At 42.5% G+C, this 20,310-nt stretch overlaps 1 protein-coding gene across 1 annotated transcript in view; it reads right to left on the reverse strand.

Annotated features, from left to right (window-relative positions):
• Window positions 1-20,310, reverse strand: part of POLE (DNA polymerase epsilon, catalytic subunit) — a 1,031,469-nt gene that overhangs the window by 287,979 nt on the left and 723,180 nt on the right. Inside the window, exon 35 of the mRNA XM_044069769.1 lies at window positions 11,846-12,022. Coding sequence (XP_043925704.1) covers window positions 11,846-12,022 — 177 coding nt within the window. The remainder of the gene's footprint in view (window positions 1-11,845; window positions 12,023-20,310) is intronic.

Here is a 20,310-nt window from a genome sequence, read left to right on the forward strand (position 1 = left end):
AATTATGTGTGTCCGGGACCCTGTAATACCTATCAGGCTTAACAGGGGCCGGAGGCAGAGTGTCAGGGGTCATACTAGAGTCAGAATATACATCAATCACATTTAAAACAGGAGGAATAGCCAAAGGTCTATGCTGAGGTAAATGAAGAAAAGTTCTTAGTCTTTTCCTGGAATTAGAATATTCCTGGCCCTGCCATTTGAAATGCTCTTTCATAGTGTGAAGGGTCTCCCCAAAGGAAAGCTCTTCAAGAGGGGAGGCTGAGGGAATAGATTCCTCTGCATCCGAATCCTCGTAGGCCGAATAAGCCTCCTCCTGGTAGTCTGAGTGATCCGAGCCAACAGAGGCCTCCTCTGAAGAAAGGGGATCAGGGGGATCCATCCTGGGCCTTTTGTCTAGAGGGGGTTGGGAGCCCCTGTCCGGATGATTCTGAGAGCCCCTAATTAAGGAGATCAGGTCCTCTGCTAAAGTTAAAATCTGTGAACTAGAAGAAGGTCCCTGAGGAATAACTCTGGGAGGCATGGCTTTAGTGTGTTTTGCAGCTTTAGCCCTGGTGAAGGCCTTAATAGACATGGATGCAGGAGGCCTGGCTGCACCATGTGCTGGTGTAGCTTTATCTAAAGGTATGGTGTCGGTAGATTCCAATCCACCAGTTTCGGAAGGCAATTCTGTAACCGTCTCGGTAGGAGCCTCCGGGACCGAGGCTGTCGGTTGCTTTATTTCAGGGTTCGGAAGTTCCAAGGACTCGGTATCAGCCGAGACCAAGACACTCGCAGAAGGCCTAGCCGAGGTTTCAGCCGAAACTGCGGCCCGCGTGTGTCGGTCCTTGTCTTTCCGTTTCTTAATAAAATGTGATGTCGGGGTTTCCGACAGCATTTTGCAAGCAAAACTATCCCCAAAAAACTCTTCTGCGAACTCCGACCGACGTCTAAGAGTGCGTTGGTTGAAGGAAGCGCAGGCAGAGCAGGCCGAGACGTCGTGGTCTGGGCCTAAGCAAGGAAGACAGTAAGAGTGGAAATCCTTATGCGGTATTTGTTTCCCAGAAGTTAAACAATTATTACCTTTTTCTGACATCGGCTGAGGCAAGAAAGAGTCCCCAATGGGGTACTTAGCTTTTGAAGTCTTCGGATAGCGAAATTACAGGAGCTGGCCGACCGGCACTTGCAAACTGCTTCTGCTTCGGGCACCACGCAGCAAGAAAGACTGAGGAAGATGGTGCCAGACTTTGGAATCTGGCCGACCGAAGGGCTGCCTGAGGCAGGACAACCCATATGTGATGACTGCAGATGCATCCTTGAAGGACATCTTACCCCCATCTAATCAACTGTAATCATATTTCCCCTCAATTTCAAGCAACTGCTTATTCATTACATATAATGATTGCATCATTTGTACTGGCCTGGATTTATCTTGCCCCTAAGTCTCATCGCTGTTTTAATTATAACTGTTCATCCACTCATTTTTCTCACCCCTGTTTAGGCACTTGTAATGCACCATGTTTTTGTATTCATTTGTTAAATGGGTAAGCCCACTGGGCACAACTTTTGAGGAGCAACCCAGAAACATTGTGTGGTTATGTGACTTGTTCTGAATTACACCTAAAGATTAATCAAGTCTACTATTCATGTAAGCATGATTATTCTAAAACAGCTTGCAGCTCACACAAGACATAACATTTTCAGATTAAAACCTTTTCTTCACACTCACTCCCTCAATAAATTTCTTACCCTTCAGCAACATTTCAATCACTAAAGTCTTCTGTTAACAGAGGACATGCATCCCCATCCATGGCCAGTGTCTTTCCTCTCCTTACTCGCCCACCATCTTGCAATAATGTCTGGTTCTATCACAAAGGCACAAAGGTAAAACACAAAAGCTGAGACCACTATAATAAAATCACTCTACTATACAGCTGGATGTCACTTTATGCTCAAGAAATATTTGCAGTAAGTGAAACTTGGCTTCATCCCAATAAGATTACTGAAATCCTACCAACAGAATATAATATTCTACTTTCTAAGAGAAGTCCCACATGTGATGTGGTGCTGCTGTGTTAAACGAGATCAATCTGTCCTCCTTTCTCTCACTTCTCCAACTCTGCAAAATCAGACAGACTCAACAGGCTTCCTAAAAACATGCAACAAATTTAAATACATCACCATCAGCAGCACATTTATACCCCTTGAAGCTAGCAGTCACACAGCTGAAGATCTGATCTTCTGGTTCACATATAGTATATCTAAAATGGTTACAATAACAGACCAACAGTGACCGATGATGACACACTACTCCACTCTAGATCTGTATGGCCTTGTCTAGCTAATTCCTGCTCGACTTGGGGAAAGAAACTCAGAATAAAAAAAAAAAGTATCTTAAAACAGATCATAGCCTTGTGAGGTATTGCCAGCTATGCCAGGAGAAGTAGGGCAGTAGATGTGTAACATATGTCAGCATAGCTAGCTGGAGTTTTGTAAAGAAATATATGTCATTTGTATATCATGCTGATTTGTACAGGTGTTAATGTTGAAAATGTATTTGTAAAGTTGCTTGTGTTAAAAAAACATTTTACCAACAGTGGGTCCTGATGGACAGAAAAAAATATACCTGTATGTCAGACTGTATGGTAACTGTAGAAATGAATACATTGTAACAGGGGATACTGGAAGAGAAGAGGTTAATCGCTGTCCAGCTAACTTTGAAAAATAGTTTGAAATTAAATTACTTGGGATAAGCCATGAAGATTGTATTTCACTGGTCTCAAAGCAGCCAGAGACAAAAAGTCTGTAGGAAGCCTTCTGTACTGTCTTTAGCGGTGAACTAATTGCTACTCTGGAAGGGTGAACGTTTGAAAATTTTTTTATGACTTTCAGAAGCTGCAACAGATCTCAGCTGTGTGTGTGTGTGTGTTATCAACACATATGTGCTAAATTCTGTTTCAGTTGCTAGTGAAGGGGGTGGTATGGGAACCAGAGGTCAGATGACCAGATGTGTCTGTTATTCTGTAATCCAGGACTAAAATGATGTTTAATACTAGATGAGACAGATGTCTCAGTGCAGTCTTTTTTTTGGAACCTGACACAGAAGGATCCCTCACCAACTTCATCTAGCCTTGCTCTAGTAAGTGTACTAGGGAATAGTAATCATTTAGATCACTCAGGAAAATATAGTGAGATTAGTTAAGTACTGTTTTTCTGTACCTGTGAGAATCTATTCATCTGCATTATTTTAATATTTCCTGTGACTGAAACTCTAGCATTTATTGTAAATAACTATTTATCATTTCCATGTTCTTTTATTATTTATAATTAAATATATTATAATTTTTCATTATGGCTAGTCCTTTAGAGACTATTTTAACCTTTGAGAGTACCTGTACTTATTTGGTGACACTGTGGCCACTCCTGAAAGCCTTGTTGTTTGGTCAACATTACCATTTGTATTAGTATTAATTTCACTCAGTATAACTGGGTACCCTTGTAAGAGCCTTGGGGTAGCTGGCTCTGGAATGTCTGGTGACAGCAACTATATTATTGTCTGGGCAGAGGGGCATAGCTAATAAATCTGTGCCAGCCTTTCCCATGTGTGTTTGTGTGTGTGAGAATCAAATTTCAGTGTGTGTGTGTGTGTGTGTGTGTGTGTGTGTGTGTGTGTCAGCTACTTGAAGCAGGGACACAGAGCACTGGTTTCACAGACAGAGTGTGGGAGACTCAGTTTGAACACTCAGCTGAGGAATTAATTCTACAGCTGTACCAGTGGGGAGTCTTACTGGGCACCTGGAATGAAAGAGGGAAACCCAGTCCCTGGACTGAGTGTGTTCCTGTGTGTTCTTAAGGGAAATTGTGCTTGAGGCAGAGAGCTGCACCTGGAAATACTGTGTGTATATATTTTCGTTCCAACTGAACATCCCTCACCAGTGTCAGTGGTGAGGATTCAGGCTCCTTGATTACTGGCCCAGAAGGCAGGACATCACAGCATCTCTTCCCATTAACATGGAGGCGTGTGGAATCATGAAGAACATGTTGTGACCACCTCCCAATTTTTGCCTGGTGGAATACGTCAAAAAAAATCCATCACCATCATCACTCTCTTAAATCTCAACATGGAATAGTTCAGCCCTTCTCTGTTCAACTTAGTGACAAACTGACTAGTCTCTCCTTCACAGGCTTGACCCAGACAGCAATGTAAATCACTTCCATCTTTGATACAGCAGCACCTCCACACTAAAGGCACATTAAAGTCAAGGCACTCTTTGGGCCAGTCTCATCATCAAACCATAAAACCATGAACTAACATGATCCTTTCGGTCAGTGCCATCATACCAAATCTCCTGACCTTTTAGCAAAGTACAGAACACCAAGGAACAAAGTGAAAAATTTTCTGTGTCATATTAGACAGGGACCATTTCACTATGTATCCAGACCTACATAAACAATATGAAGCGATTATGGACTGAAATCTTCCAGACTAGTGAAGTAAGTGAAGCAAACACCTCTCCCAATCTTAACACCTACATGAGACTACCAGTTCTGGTCAACATTTCCTAAAATGTGATTCAAATCAAACATATTTCCCCACTCCCCAAAGCTTAGCCCTCCACCCTGTAATCAGTAAGATAATCTCATGTGCGTAAAAATATCCCCCCATTCTCCTTCCTATTAAAATTGCTGTTCCATCACAAAGTAGTATGGGGAGTGACAAAGGTCTCTTCTACCAACTTACCATCCTGCACTGCTCTCACTTTTCAAAAGTACTTAAAATGTGCTATCACCAGATTTGTTGAGTTCAGATGAAATCACTTGCAGCAAAATTTATTTCCAGTCTATCAATGTGGTTTACATCCCGATCACAGCACAAATGCTTTATGGAGATTTACAACTTACCTTAGGACCAAAATTGACTCGGGGAAATTACTGATACCAGCCTACTATGCAGACTTTCTACTCGTTTCCTCACAGGCTGTTGAATGGTTTGACAGCTACATACAAATGAGCAATCAAACCGTCAAGTGTGAAGATGCTCTCTTCTCCAAAATAGTATTTTAGGACAGTCAGAGATCTGTATTAAGACCCCCCCCCCTTCAAAGTTTTTGAAGATCAAACGCAGCACCAGTGATGAAGGCAGATGAATATATGGAGTACAAAAATGAATACTATGTTTTGTTCTCAGAACCCACCTCCACTACAAGATATCCTTTGCAAAATTCACAACTCTGGCTGGAGGACTCTAGTACTCATCAACAAAAGTAAAACAAAAACAAAGATTTAACAAATTTTTCAAGACAACTGATAACTATTTATAAATCTCAGTTACTATCCTGGACAAGCATCTTCAACACTGTTAGCAATGTCGAACTCCAAGTTATAACCTCAAATCAACAGATAAATCCTAATGTCAATACTGATATCATCCAACACACTCACCAAGAAGTGTACCACCTTTACTGTTCTGGACAGTTTCTAATAGATTAGGTCAAGACTCTACATTATTCATTCCCTTCTCTTCTATACAGTGTCCCTGTCATAAGTTTACAGACCTCTCTTTATACCAAACTAGACAAAATCTTGCATGACTGCAGCTAACCTCAGTGTCTTGGATGCACCACTAGCCTCTCAAGCTTTAACTGCCCTGAGCTCAAAAGTCACTCCACCATCACTAACATATCCGGTCTTTATCCTCAAAAACAATAATCATCACTCTTCAACTGAACACATCCACCAGGTCCTTGTATTTCCCTAAAGCAAACCAAGTTCTTTCTGAACACAACAAATGTGGTGATTGGATTTTCCTGCCTCCAAATAATGAAATGGATTTTGTTAAAATACCTAAGACCTTCTCTTTCCCATCTTTCTCTCTCAGTGATCAATCTGTATTCAACAGTTTCAATTCTCAAGCGAGTCTGCCAAATTGTGCAAGCTCACTCATTACCTTCAGCTTCATTCAGGTGGTTTCTATTAAAACCCATATGTTTAGACATTTACTGCACTTAACTTTCCAGTTAGTTTCATCTGGAGAACAAGGACTTGATAGTGGAACCAGTCTCTTGGATGAACCATTACGTGCTCTACTTTAGATATGGCCTCCCCGGTTTCGGTGTGCTGGTATGGAATTGTCAAATGTAGGGAATTTAAGAAACTTAATTCTGGCACCTTACATCTAATTCTCTACTTGTGCCTTCCTTGAGAGCGCTAGTACAAATGATCTAAATGAACTGCTCTCAGCATACATTTATGCTGTGTTTGGATCACTGGATAACACCGTCTCCTTTAACATACAAGCAAAGGTTATGCTTTTGATGTTAACCTTGGTTTGACCAAGAGTTAGGCTAGGGCAAGGGTATAACAAAGATGAGGTAGGACATGCCTTCTAGAAGACAAACTTGTTCTATACGAGAAATGTACCTTGCACCAGACAGAAGTATCTCAGAAAACTTATTTTGTCTATAAAGAAACTGCTGCACCATCTAATTGCCCAGCTACATTCTTGAGGAGTGCTTGACAGGTTGTGCAGCTTTGTACAATTATCAGTTTTCCTCTGAAGACTGGAAGGAAGCTGCATGCTTTATCTGACATTTCCAGAATAAGGTACTCCTCTCCTAGGATTAGACCACTGAGCATGACTGCCTGGGATGGGCGATCCACACTTATGCTGGACTGTGGCTTATGACAAGCTCAATAATGTTATTTTGGTTATGCATTTGGATCCGGAGCTTATGAGGCTGGTAAGATTACACTTCAGATATTTACGTCCAATTGCTCTCCAGACTGTTGGCACTTCAGTAGCGACCACACTATTTCCATTAGCAATAAAAGATGCTTTGAATACCCTGATCATTAAGTCATCATTCTTGCAAAACTTTTACAGAAGAATTCCCTGGTCTCAAAAATGTATTAAAAAAGTTATTGAAACAGTGGTCTGTGTTCAACTATATTCATATTTGGCATTGTAATGGACATCATCTAGATTGCTGAATCCCTGTCATTCCAACTTTAAATCTAGGCACTGATGAATTAGACAGTATCAAGCTGTTATAATAATGAGATGCACCACTCCAAAGGATGTCAATGCACAATACCCCAAGCAAAAATGAATGAAAGGTAAAGTGGTATAAGTCTGTTGCCAAGATGACTTGTATTCAAGTTTATTTGCATCAGATATCAAAATGGAGCCAGAAAATAAAGTCAAGCGGTTTTCTGGTTACACAAAATGCTCAGTAAAGGATAGCATTCAGTGTGATCCAGTACTGCCTGCTGGGTGGAGAAGCATGTGATAGCTGTGTTGACAAGCAAAAACTGCAATAAATGTCTCTATATATTGGTAAATGGTTCCTGAATCATGTTTACTATTTTTTTTTTACCGCTTGCACAGCTCACACGATCCCTGCTGCAGCTAAAGCCCTGCGTTCACATGCTTAAGCATCAGCACACTAACATGCCATCAAATGACCAAACAAAATCCCAGCTTCAATGTCAAAACAGAAAAATGCCACAACTTTGTCCCAGACAGCCTGGATTTCACTAGAAGAACCAGGAGTTGGCAGGACTGGCATGGGGGCAGGAGATGGGTGGCAACTGTCAACTAGCCCACCTCAGGCTGAGAAGCTGCAGCCGTTTCCCTTAGTAGGGCTGGACGACCATGCTTACATCAGTGGTTTCTCCTCATACCAGCAGTTACACCCACATCCCTACCCACACACACCCATGCCCATGAGCAAGCAGCAATGGCAGAAATTATCCTCTGTCCATGTAGCAGCAGACTGCCCCACTCCAAATACCAGACTTGCACCACCAAGGGAAATGAAAGGTCTGATTATACTTTTGCTCAGGTCAAGGAAGGTATAAGCCATGAGGCTCTCAACCTACCCTGCAAAGAAATGGGCTTGGTTCCTTCCCCACAGGAGAAATAATAAGGCTTAATGAGTGCAGGAAGGGTTATGTGTTGGGTGGGGGTGGTCAAATGCTGCTAAGATCTAGACCATGCTAAATTTAATGAACTGGGGAGGAACATTACCTAGATAACTGACACAAGCATCAAGTATTTAATCACTCCACTAAAAGGCACTGTAGGGAGTACATTTTCGCCTGTTTGCATCAAAATACATGCAGACAGTTAAGGCCTCCTCGTCTTGTGTCGAGTGTGTCAAGGGTCTCTACACAGACTGAAGCATAAGTTTGAGTATAGCTGCAAGAATAGGCACTTAGAAAACATGTCAAAGCCTGATCTTCCCTCAGAGAGAGATCTATAAAGCTAGGTCTCCAGTTATTTGATAGCATTTGAGACAGAAGATCCTTAATATTCATTCATTTATCCACCTGTCAAGCAGATGATGTCTACATCATATGGGATCACCCATTACCAACAGTTCAAAAGATAGATGCTAGAAAACCAGATCTGGTGGTCCATGAAAAGAAGACAAAAGTAGCACTGCTCATTGAAATTGGCAAACCCAGTACTACAGTGTCTTGCGTACAGAGAGAGACAAAGTCATAAAATATCAGGATCTGCAGCCAAAAATGAGAGCAATGTGGAAGAAAAATACCTAGAGAATTCCAACAGTAGTAAGAGCAACGGATCTTATAAAAAAAAATCTACAATTGTATTTAGATATGTTGCCAATACACGCAAGCCCATACAAATTGCAGGAGTCATTACTGGGCACATTGCAGGTGCTGCAAAGAGTACTCATGGCTAATATCAAAGATTGAAACAATACTAATTTCATGAACTTTAATTGTACTTTGACTTAGGAACGGGGTCCATGCCCATCATGGTATTAGAAACCCAAAAGACTTGGAGAAATAATAAAAAAAAAGACACAGAAAGACATCTCCTGATAGACCTCACATGTAGCTCAACTGGGGCAGCTTCTGAAGAGCAGTACCTCTGCTGCTGACGAAGAAACTCACTTTGAGAGTTCCTATTCACGTTCTCTTCTTTCCTACCACTGATACACTACAAATAACCAAATAATAAGAAAAGGTTAACAATCACCACTCAAGCATCTAGAGGGGATGGAGGAAGGGAATGGGAATATACTGAGTGAGTTACTTTCAAAGTACAACTGTACAAGTACATTCACCTTAATGAGGAGTCATTTTAGCAAAGTTGAGTAGTACTGAGGTAAGAAATCCTACTGTCTTACTCAAAAGAGGTCAGCACGGGTAAGAATGCAGGCAAAACAGGCAGTGAGATTGGCATGGGCCATGAGATGCCTTAAAGGACTGTTCAACACCTTCAGTCCTTGGCAGAAATGGTAATGCCACTACGGCCACTAGCTTTCTGCCCACAAGTTTCTTGACCATTAATATCTTCAGCTTCACTTTGTGGTGCCCATGTTTCGTCTTAGAATACAGTCTTTATATATGACCACTTATAAGCTTCTTAGGAATGGGGGAATGGGTACTATTTTTACTAAAACTACAAGCATCTTATGAATGAGAAAAATCCAAAAATTCCAGGCCCAAAGAAGTAGAGTTCTCTGTTAAATGCAGAGCTGGACTTGTAGCTTATGACTTAGTGGTACTCTCAGGAAATTAAAAAAAAGGGGTGGGGGGAATGCCCATGGTAGTTTTTTTATGTGGAACTTGTCTTCCTTAACTACATGTAACAGTTTTTTTTTGGGGGGGGGGTATCACGGATCTTTGAAAAAAAACTATCCTACATCTATCCATTTAATAATATCTCAAATTTCATGGAAAAAAACTTTTAGAAATTTATAGTAAAGTGGTTCTCAAACTATTGCTGAAAATGACAAACTACTTTTTCTTTCAGATGTGCACTGGCTTGACATCTTTGCCTAGGAAGGGGCCTAGCTCTACTCTGGGGATTCAGATAATTTCTGGAAGTCAGACTGGAAGAGCAGCTATCTCCCATAAACAAGGAGTCAAACCATAGTAGTGATCCTTACCACAAAAACATAAGGTGTAATGTCTAAGTGCTGTAAATCCCTGAGTTGTGATTCCAGTGTGTCAGAGAATAGGATACTAGAAAAAGGACAATATTACAAGCCCTTTATTTTATTTATTTTATTTTACACTTGTTTACTGGGAAGGTCTCACTGGGTGTTAGCTCATTTTCAACAGAGGCCCGCTGAGAAAAGCTCCATGTGTTAGAGGCAATAGCCAACAGTTTAATAGCAAACTTAAAAATTAACAGAAGGGTCAAATTAGTCTAGTAATATTCACAATCATTTAGTATGAAAAATGTGGTTAATTATATGCAAGAATTTGGTTAATTATGCACATGGATATAATATATATATATGAGATAGATGAACTGCCCAAAGTATACGCAAGAGTATAATATAGATTTGCGAAGAAATTCATAAATAAAGCAGAGGAATTACCCACAGCATACTGCTGGGGTTTGGAAGTTGGAAGAATCAGTTGGGAAGATAGGTGGGTTAGACAGTGGTGGACTATGGATAGAAGGGAGGGGCAGGGGAGACATGGAGGGTGAGGAAGTGTACAGCTGTGGAGGAGAGTTTTGAAAAGGGAGTGATGGAAAAGGAGAGCTGTTGGCCAAAGTGTGTAGTAAGAAGGGTAATGGGTAATGGGTATGGGAAGAGTTAGCCTGGGCAGGTACAAGAGCAGATCCAGTTGTTTATTAGGTGTTTTTCTAATAGTTTTTTTTAAATTGGGGGAACTGGAAGTATCTATAACATTTTGTGGAATACAGCTCCAGATCTTGGAAATGAAGTTAGAATAGAAGAAGTCTCTGACTTTGTTGCTGTTTGGAGCACGTATTGTAGTGCATAAGCTTTTTTTCTTGTTGATATACAATTCTATGGGCGATGATAAGTTAATTATAAGTTAATAGATGGGGAAGTTCTATCCATTTTAGTTGTACAGATCAGCAGTAGTGTGATCTATGTGGGGAGTTAGTTGTGAATTTTGCCATTTTGTTGATTGGTGATGTCGGATTTACTTAGGTTAGTGAGTATAGGGGAGGTTCATAGATAGGTTCATAGATTAGTACTAAGCTAACTGCCCTTGCGAGCCATTTTAATCCTAGCCAATTATCCCCTGTGAGATTCAAACCCTGCACCTTGTGTTTGCAAGGGAAACACCTTAACCATTAGGCCACCCTCCCAGGCATAGAGTAATGTGGCAAAAGGTGAGTTCTTGCTATGTCTTGATGGGTTTGATCGGTGAGAAAAGGTTTGATTGTATATAGGAAGCCTAGTTTGATTATGACTCTCTAATTTTCTGTGCTAGGTGTAGGTCAAATTTCAATTTATTATCAATAATTACACCTAGTAATGTGGTTTGGAAGACTGCTGATACAGTGGTATTTGCAGACTGCACCTGAAAACTTGTAGGGGTGTTTCCACCACTGAAGTTAGTGAAGCTAGTCAAGGACAAAAGACATACTAGTGTTTTCAAGGAACATAAGCAACAAGGCAGTACACTTAACTGTAGGAAAACATGTCTGCCACCAAATGTCTATTTTCAGAAAAAAATGAAATTTAGAGACAGCTATAACATGTGTCTTATTTAAGCTGCAGCATGCTTGGCATTGGTTATATTTAGTAGTAGAGGTTGTGGTGAGTATATAGGGACTGTGCCCACAAAGACTTTTCTCCAATGTTACTGTAGTGTAGGAGTTATAGAATGCATTAAGTTGTGCCACAAGCATCAAAATGCGAGGTCGGTAAAGATCTGTCACACTGTTGTGTATAGACAGCTGTGGCTCGTTAGCTTGGCATTCATGCACTCCTTAATGGCTGTCTGTGCTGTAAGTGAATTACCTACTGAATGAGACTACCTCAACAACATTTCGATGTAACAGACATAACAATAATAAGCAAAACAAGAATTATGAATGTCCAATGGAAATCAACAAGTCTACCTTATAATTTAACAACAGTCGCTGGATAGCCCTATAGACAGTTTTCAGGTCAGTCTCTGCTCGCACTTCAAACGTGTGTTTAGCTGGTGGCAGCAGTTCTTCATCCAGCTTCTCCAACATGGCAGTGCGCTCTGTAGAGTACATGCTATTTAGGTTTGGCATCTGGTTGCTCCGCACCTAAGAACAGATAGTATAAAAAATCAGTTTATTCAGGATGTTCATAGGCTAAAACACAAAACATGAGTGCTGCACATGAAGTCAACGCAGTAATAAAACTTATGACATGTAACAACAAACCCTAGAGTATGCGCTTATCTTCTGCCATAGTCAATGACTGAAGTGACCTCAGTGGGGGGTTGGCTAGAATGATATGCAAGACCAGTACTCTGATTTGATGAATGTCTAAACAGTTTGGATCAGGTCTACAACACCCATCCTTTCAGATAACCACAAACACTCTTGATCGGAACATTTTCTCTTTTTCTGGAAGGACTACTACTATAAAGGAATCAGGGTGAAGAGTTCATCTAGAATTGGGCCTTCCACAAAGACCTGTTTAGGGGACAAAGAAGGCATACAACAAATAGTGGAAAGATCCTATATCTCAATGATTCATGAGGCAGTCACCTCCCTTACCATGATGTCTGTGGCCAGACTGAATTATGTCACCAATTCTGACCTTCCTGACAGTCTGTGGAGGAGAGGGAGTAGATGCGACTGGGTAGACAGGTTCAATTAGTGTTGCTTGCACTGCACCATGCCTTCCTTCCACGGCCTTTCTCAAAGGCCTTTTTTCAAACTACTAAAAACATGACTATTTTCTGTAAAAGACCATTGATTGTAGAAGCATTCCTACTGTACTTGAGGGCTGATGAACAGAAAAGCTGTTACATTTTCATTTTTCTTCATGTTTCCAAACATCTGTCCAAGAGGCATTCAAAATCTTTCTTTTGACATTTTTTAATGGGGCAGGACTCGGTCATGAATGCCCCCTGCTAACAGTATGTAAGGCAGCTGCCTTAAACAAGCATCTTTAATGCACAATATTGAATAACAAATTCTCACTTTTGCTGCAGTGCGAGTTAGTGCAAAATAGTCTACTTTAGGGTTGTATCTGGTATGTCCTCTTCCACATCTTCCATTTGATTTAGATATCACCTCGGTACTTCAATATGCGGCTCTGGTAGTTGATGGTTCTTAAGAAATGAGTAGAACAGGAGAATAAGTATGATACATTTTTTTTGCAAATCTATCAAACACATCAAGTCCAAGTATTTATCAGTCTGTCATTTGGAATGTTTCTTATTGGCAGGAGCTAGCTTAGATCTTCAGATGGCATCCATTACTGGGTCGGCCACAGGACCTTTTTAGAAGTACTCTGACTTTCCTTACACTCAAAATCTTTCCACCTTTCTAGGATTGGTGGCTGAGAATGAGCTCTAAGGAAGCAGTGTCGAAGGCATCATTGGATGCTAAAACAGGCAGCACCTTGTATGTAATATAACACTTTGCTGTCCCACATTTAAAGTGTTCACATGAAACTTAGGGTTTCCGTGGTTAGGGGGTAAGACACTGATTTCTCCTCATCACTGTCATGTACAGCCAAGCTGCTATGTGCCAGGTATTGTTCTTATTCTTCAATGATACTTGAGTCAGACAACTGCCCTGGTGAAGCCTACCCTTTTCTTCCAGTTGGAGGCTTGGCATGGGGAAGTTTCATTGCATTAGCCCTTTGCCAAGAAGCAACATATTTTTTCATTGAAACACCTATTATCAATCAGATGTAAATGGTCAGGCGTCTGAAGGCTAAATGTCCCAAAGGGAATAAATGCAGGTGGTTTGGTCAGCCTAACATTTTTGCTTAAGACTAAAATAATAACCTCCTAAACTGAATCACCATCTCTTGAAGAAAATAGTAGGCAAACCTAGCAACAGAGGATGCTTTTTTGAGACCTGTACTGCTAACTACCTTCAAACCAGAATCCTGCTGTTAACATTGAGAAATTTTCTATTTAGACCACAACAAAGCTGAAGCCACCACACTGCAGTAAGCGTCCAAAGATGCTATGAACAGAAAATGCTGTGCCTCACTGGGTCTGGAGTCCACAGGACTCTTGAGGGGTTGACTGGATTTCTAAGGCCCCCTGCATGCAGAGTGTAGATTACTTGGTAACTAGCTTCAGAGGTTTTTCCATGATTATGTAATACATTGGTTTATGCTTTTTCAAGCTGCTGGAACAAGGTCCTCCTGAAGGAGGGAGTGTCCTATCTTAGCTCAAAGCCAAATGCTTTATAGTGCACTGCAAAGCCTAGAAGTTTCTTGATCTGAGGCAAGATTTTCTTTTCAAGTAAAACACTGCTTACAAGAAGAAAGAAGAAATGGGGTGTTATCCTAGATACAAGACGAGCAATGGGCATTATTACAACATTTTTAAAGATGTTCTGTACTTAGTAACAGCATCTGAAACAACTGGGTCACCCTTAGGTCAATGAGTGTACTTATTTCAAGCTCACTAAACTAGTAGTGATTACATTTATAAAAAGGGAAAGAAAGCAAGGGCTTGCTACTAAACAGGGAAGAAACATATTTTGGACTGAATGCACTAGAAACAACAGTCTACAATTTTACAGCTCTGCTACAAATTGCTAAATGCCACAGAATCAGCAAGCATACAGCTTTGTAAGTGTAAAGGACACTAAGCCTGCTCTGTGGGATGCTGGCTGAGAACTTGTTTCAAGTTTTATGTAGTTTTATAAATGAAACAGCACAGTAGAGTCAAAAGTATTACTACAAAGTAACTTTCCAGAGGATGGTGAGCTATGAGTAAACTTTCCCCGCATTTGTGCTATGAAGAGAATAAAAATGTATTAACTGACTATGGTATCCAATTTATAGGTATTACCAGTTTTAAATGCATTCTAGTCCACAAAGTCTGACAAGTACTTATGCACAGTTTCATTTTGTGCTTAATTTTATTAATTTATAGCACTCCATGGTTTGTATGACAATTTTCCAGTACATAAAATATTCTGACTGATGTCTTAGTGTCAGTTGTGAAACTACATTACTAATTTTTGCTGTTCAAGGTGAGGCAAATACTCTTCAAGACAGATGAAAAGGTTTCAGCAATTTGTATCTGCAATGTATTCTTTTAGGCTCTTATTTAGTTCTGCCTTTACATGTATTGTGGTTAGAGAAAAAGAAGTTATGTACCTACCATAACATTCCATGTTAGTTGTCTTCATCTCGCCTTCTTTCTTGCTGGTTGGGATCGGAGCTGATCCTCGGCTCCGACTCGGCCATCTTCTATAGCTCGAGAGCTGTTTACTGGCTCGAGGCTACCCCTTATCCCATGCTGCCTAGCACTAGCTACCCAGATCTTGTTTGAATTAGCTAACCCCAGACATAGCCAGAGAATCAACCTGTCCAAACAAACAGGTTGGGCATACCTGTCATACTCTCTAAGTCAGAAGAGGAAATAAACCAGAGAACACTCAGCCAGTGAAACCAAAACTCCTCTCGATCCAATAGGGGGGACGGAGGGTGGGACGCAAGAAAGAAGGCGAGATGAAGATAACTAACATGGAACGTTATGGTAGGTACATAACTTCTTTATGTTAAGTTGTCTATCTCACCTTCGTTCTTGCTGGTTGGGACAGCATCCCTAGCACCTACAATCCAGGGCGGCTCATTGGAACAGACTCTTCAGAACAGTGGAACCAAAGTCAGCTCTGCTCCTGGAGACCATGTCTAGCTTGCAATGAGAAATAAAGGTATGAAGATTTGCCCACGTAGCAGCTGCACAGATAGAATCCATGGGCAACCCAGATTGGAAGGCTACAGAGGTGGCCAAAGCCCTAGTAGAATGACCTTTCGGTTTGATAGGCAACTCTGTTCCTCAATTGATAAATGAAAGTGATAATGTGAGACAGCCACCTGGATAATGTTACTTTGGAAACTCGTAGACCTTGTTTGCCTAACGCATAGAAAAGGAATAGTTGGTCCGACTTCCTTATATCCTTAGTCCTATGCAAGTAAAAATGCAATTGTCTATGAACGTCCAATTGGTGTAATTTGTATTCTGCCTTGTTGGAGTGGTTAGGGAAAAACACAGGAAACTGGCTCAAGGACAGAACCCACAAGGTCAGAATTGCTGGAGCCATGTCAGACTCTAAGCCAGTCACAAGCGGTGACCCACAGGACTCAGTCCTGTGAACCCTCTTGTTCGGCATTTATTTTTCCAAGGTGCAAGCAAACATAGGAGGATTGTGGCTGACAAAGTTCGCAGATGACTGCAAACTGGGCGCCATAATTGATACTCCAGCGGACACAAGAATCCTTCAGAGAGGCCTCATAGGAACAGCTAATTGGTGCCAGAGCCATGGCCTTAAACTGAACGCCAAAAAATATATAGTCATACCCTTTGGGAAAAACAAGGTACCCACAAATTACCACATAGGTGGTAATCCATTAAGTACGAAAGAGGTAATCAGGGACCTAGGGACCCAAGTTGACAGTAACCTCTCATTTGACACTCACATTGCCAAGTTGGTTAGGAAAACCTGCTGTATTGCCCACCTTATCATGAAGGGATTCACATCTAGATCAAGAGAGGTCATTGTGCCCCTATACTCTTCTCTTATCAGGCCCATGATTGAGTACAATGCCCCATTTGGGATGTATCTTACCAGACACCTGCAGCAGTTGGAAAGACCCCAAAAGTTCCTCACCAAGAGGATAAAGGGTCTCAAACATATGTCATATGCTGCCTGGCTGAAGAAACTCCAGCTCTATTCAGTTGCATACCGCCTACTCAGAGGTGATCTATGCCTGACGTACAAGGCCATGTCCAGTCCGGAATTAATGGACATGCTCCACCTCAGAAAATCCAAATCCATCAGAGCCACGAGAGCAAGAGATTTAAACCTCAACACAGAAATAAACAGGACGTGCTGGAGGGACAAATTCATAACCCAGAGGCTCCCTACACTCTGGAACAGAATCCCAGTCCATGTTAGGCAGAGCCCCTCACTAACTCTCTTCAAGAGAAATCTTGACAAGTGGATGGGAGATCGTAGGTTTACCCCGGAGGACATCTCTGTGTCACTACTAGACAGAGGCACAGTAAACTAAACCCTAAATGGGCATAGTATTCTCATCCCAAGGGGTGGCGAAAGCCACACACACTCTGGCTAAGCTTATAAATGCCCTAGGGCAGATAGCCTAGTACGAACCTATGAACCTATAGATTGGTTTAAATTGTTTTCTGAGCAGACTTTCGGAAGGAATGAGGGATTAGTCCTTAGATCAACCCAGTCCTTATGAAAAACCAAGTATGGAGGACGAACACATAGTGCCTGATGTTCAGAGACGTGTCTGGCTGAAGTAATAGCTACCAGAAAGAGTGTTTTCCAAGATAGAAACTTAATGGAGCAGGATGCCGCAGGTTCAAAGGGTGGCATAATTAAGGAGGTTAGTACCAAATTAAGGTCCCAAGTAGGAGGGGGATCTCTCGCTGGAGGTCTAAGGAGAGTAGACCCTCTTAAAAAGGCTTTACAGAGCTTATGAGACAATGTTTGAATTAGACAACCCAACATGAAAGTTAGAAATGGCCGCCAATTGAACCCTGATTGTAGCAGAAGCGGACCCAGAATGAAAAAGTTGTGCTAGGAACTCCAAACTTTCGTGGACTGGGGCTGAAAAAGAATCTACGTTCCTAGCCTCTGCCCAACAAGAAAAACGTTTCCATTTGCTAGCATAAATTTTTCTAGTTGTGGACTTGTGAGAGGAGACAATCTCACGCATGGTCAGGGAAATGCTGGGAAGCCTGGCTAAGGTTGGAAGTGGAGCAACCAAGCTGTGAGCTGGAGTGTTTGGAGGGATTGATGCAGCCCGCCTGATTGATGAATCAGTAGGTCTGGAATCGGATCCAGAGTCCAGGGCTGATCGAGAAGGTAATGGTGCAGGAACGGAAACCATATCGGTTGAGGCCAGTAGGGGACTAATGAGGATCATTTTGCAACCCAACGATATTGCTTTCTGCATAAGTTTGGTATCAGGGGAAACGAAGGGAAGGCATAAAGAAGTCCCTGAGGCCAATCATGGACTAGAGCGTCTCTGGAAGTGTGACCTGGAAGCAGAAGAAGGGAGAAGAAGTTGCTGCATTTGCTGTTGAATGGGGTGGCAAAATGATCGCAGCAAGGCTGTCCCCATTTGCGGGAAGATCAGATCTGCAACAACCTGATTCAGAGACCACTCGTGACGCATGAGAATAGCTCTGCTGAGCCTGTCTGCTGTGACGTTGGATCTCCCAGGGATGTGCGTCGCAATCAGAAAACGTTGGGAGGAAATTGCCCACTGCCAGTGACTGAGTTCTTCTCGACATAGGGGGAAGGACCTGGTTCCGCCCTGCTTATTGATGTACCACACCACTGACATATTGTCCGTTTGAATTGCAATGGTCCCAGAAAGGAGAGAGTCCTGAAGAGCTTGCAAAGTTAGGAGCACGGCTCTCATTTCTAGGACATTTATATGCAGATGGTACTCGTGAGGCTGCCAAGTGCCTTGGACTGTCCTGCCCTGATAATGCCCCCCCACCCTATCACAGAAGCGTCTGTGGTCACTGTGGCAACCGGAGGGGGCTGAATGAAGGGCCTGCCCTGAGTCACTAGTGGGAAGACCATCCACCAGGAAAGGTGCCTTTTGCATGCTTTTGTAATCATGATCATAGGAGACATGGGCAGCTGTTGGAAAGACCACTGTGTGAACAGAAGCAAATGAAGGATCCTCATGTGAAAGCAGGCCAGTGGGATTAGAAGAATTGCCGCTGCCATGGAACCCAGAGTTTGAAGGATGAATCTGACTTGGATCCTTTTGCTCTGCATTAGAATTTGTGCTTGCTGGCGAACTGTAGACACCCTTTCTGGCGGTAGCCTTGCGGACATGTTCCTTGTGTCTAAGTCTGCTCCTATATAGGTGATAGATTGACAGGGCAACAAGGCAGATTTTTCGAAGTTTATTGTAATGCCTAGCTGAGAGCAGACTGTGATTGTGTAGTCCCTGGCTTGCAGAAGTTGATGCCTGGTAGTAGCAGTGAGGAGCCAGTCGTCTAGATATGGAAACACCTGGAATCCTCGACGTCTCAGGTGAGCCGTGACCACTGCCATACATTTGGTGAACACCCTGGGGGCTGTGGTGACACCAAAGGGTAGAGCTCTGAACTGGTAATGACTGGCTCCCAGCCAGAAGCGAAGGAATCTCCTGGAGCGCCTGTCCATTTTGATGTGGTAATATGCATCCTGAAGATCTATGGAGCACACCCAATTGTCCTGACCCAGAAAGGTTAGAATGGACTGTAGCATGACCATCCGAAACTTTGTTCTTTGAACAGACTTGTTTAGTCTAGCCTGCTGAGATCCAGAATCGGACTCCAGTCCCCTGCCTTTTTTGGTAACAAAAAGAACCTCGAGTAAGTTCCGGATCCGTGTTGGTCTGCCGGGACTTCCTGGATGACCCTTTTTTTTAGCAGGTTTGAAACTTCTGTGACTGCTTGGTCCCTCAGACTGGGTGGAACATCTGGAAGGGATTTGCTTGACAGTAAGGGGGTTGACAGAAGGGAATTTTGTAACCTCCGGATATAATTGACCGTACCCCATTAGTCTTACGTTAAATTTTGCCAGGCTTTTGGGTACAGTGAAAGTCTTCCCCCGACTGCCTCCAGAGGCGGGCAGCCAGGCAACCCTTCAGGGATGCTGAAAGGGCTTCTCAGAGAAGGATTCTCTGCTGCCCTGGTTCTGCGGACCCCCTCTGCCACGAGGGCGGCATCTGTTGTTGTTTCCCCCTCTGCCCCTGGAGGAAAAATCGCTACGTGTGTCAGGCGAGGCTCCCTGGGATTTTCAGAACCACACTTTACCACTCTTCTGACCCTTGGGGTGTGGTCTGGAAGGAGTGGAAAAACAAACTCCCACGGCAGAGAGTCTTGCCTTCTTGCTCACACCTAGTCAAAGTGTCTTTCACCTGTGGTCCAAAAAGAAAGGAACCATCAAAGGGGGTGTTGGTGAATGACGCTCTAAAGGGTTCCACAAAGTTACACAGCCGCATCCATGCATGTCTCCTAAGGGCCACGCCCGTACCTGCGGCTCTACTCGCACCATCAGCTACACAGGAAATCAGCCTCATGGAGGAGTTGACGACAGAATTAAGGGTTGCCAGATGGGAAGCCACTTTAGCTTGAGCCCCATCAGCTGATGGATCTTGAAGGGTATCTCCGAGCTCTTTAAGGAAATCCCTCTGAAGCCGGGTAAAATGGCATAAGTAGTTCAGTGACCTCATAGAAAAGGTCGCTAAAGCAAACATTCACTTCCCGTATCTGTCCATGGTCCTAGACTCCTTGTTAGCAGGATGGACAGACGAAAAGGTTTCTGCTAACTCTTTTTTGGTAGCTGCTGCTACCACCATGGCATCA

Source organism: Protopterus annectens, chromosome 4.part0, assembly GCF_019279795.1.
Source record: "Protopterus annectens isolate FY-2018-M chromosome 4.part0, PAN1.0, whole genome shotgun sequence".
Taxonomy (NCBI): domain Eukaryota; kingdom Metazoa; phylum Chordata; order Ceratodontiformes; family Protopteridae; genus Protopterus; species Protopterus annectens.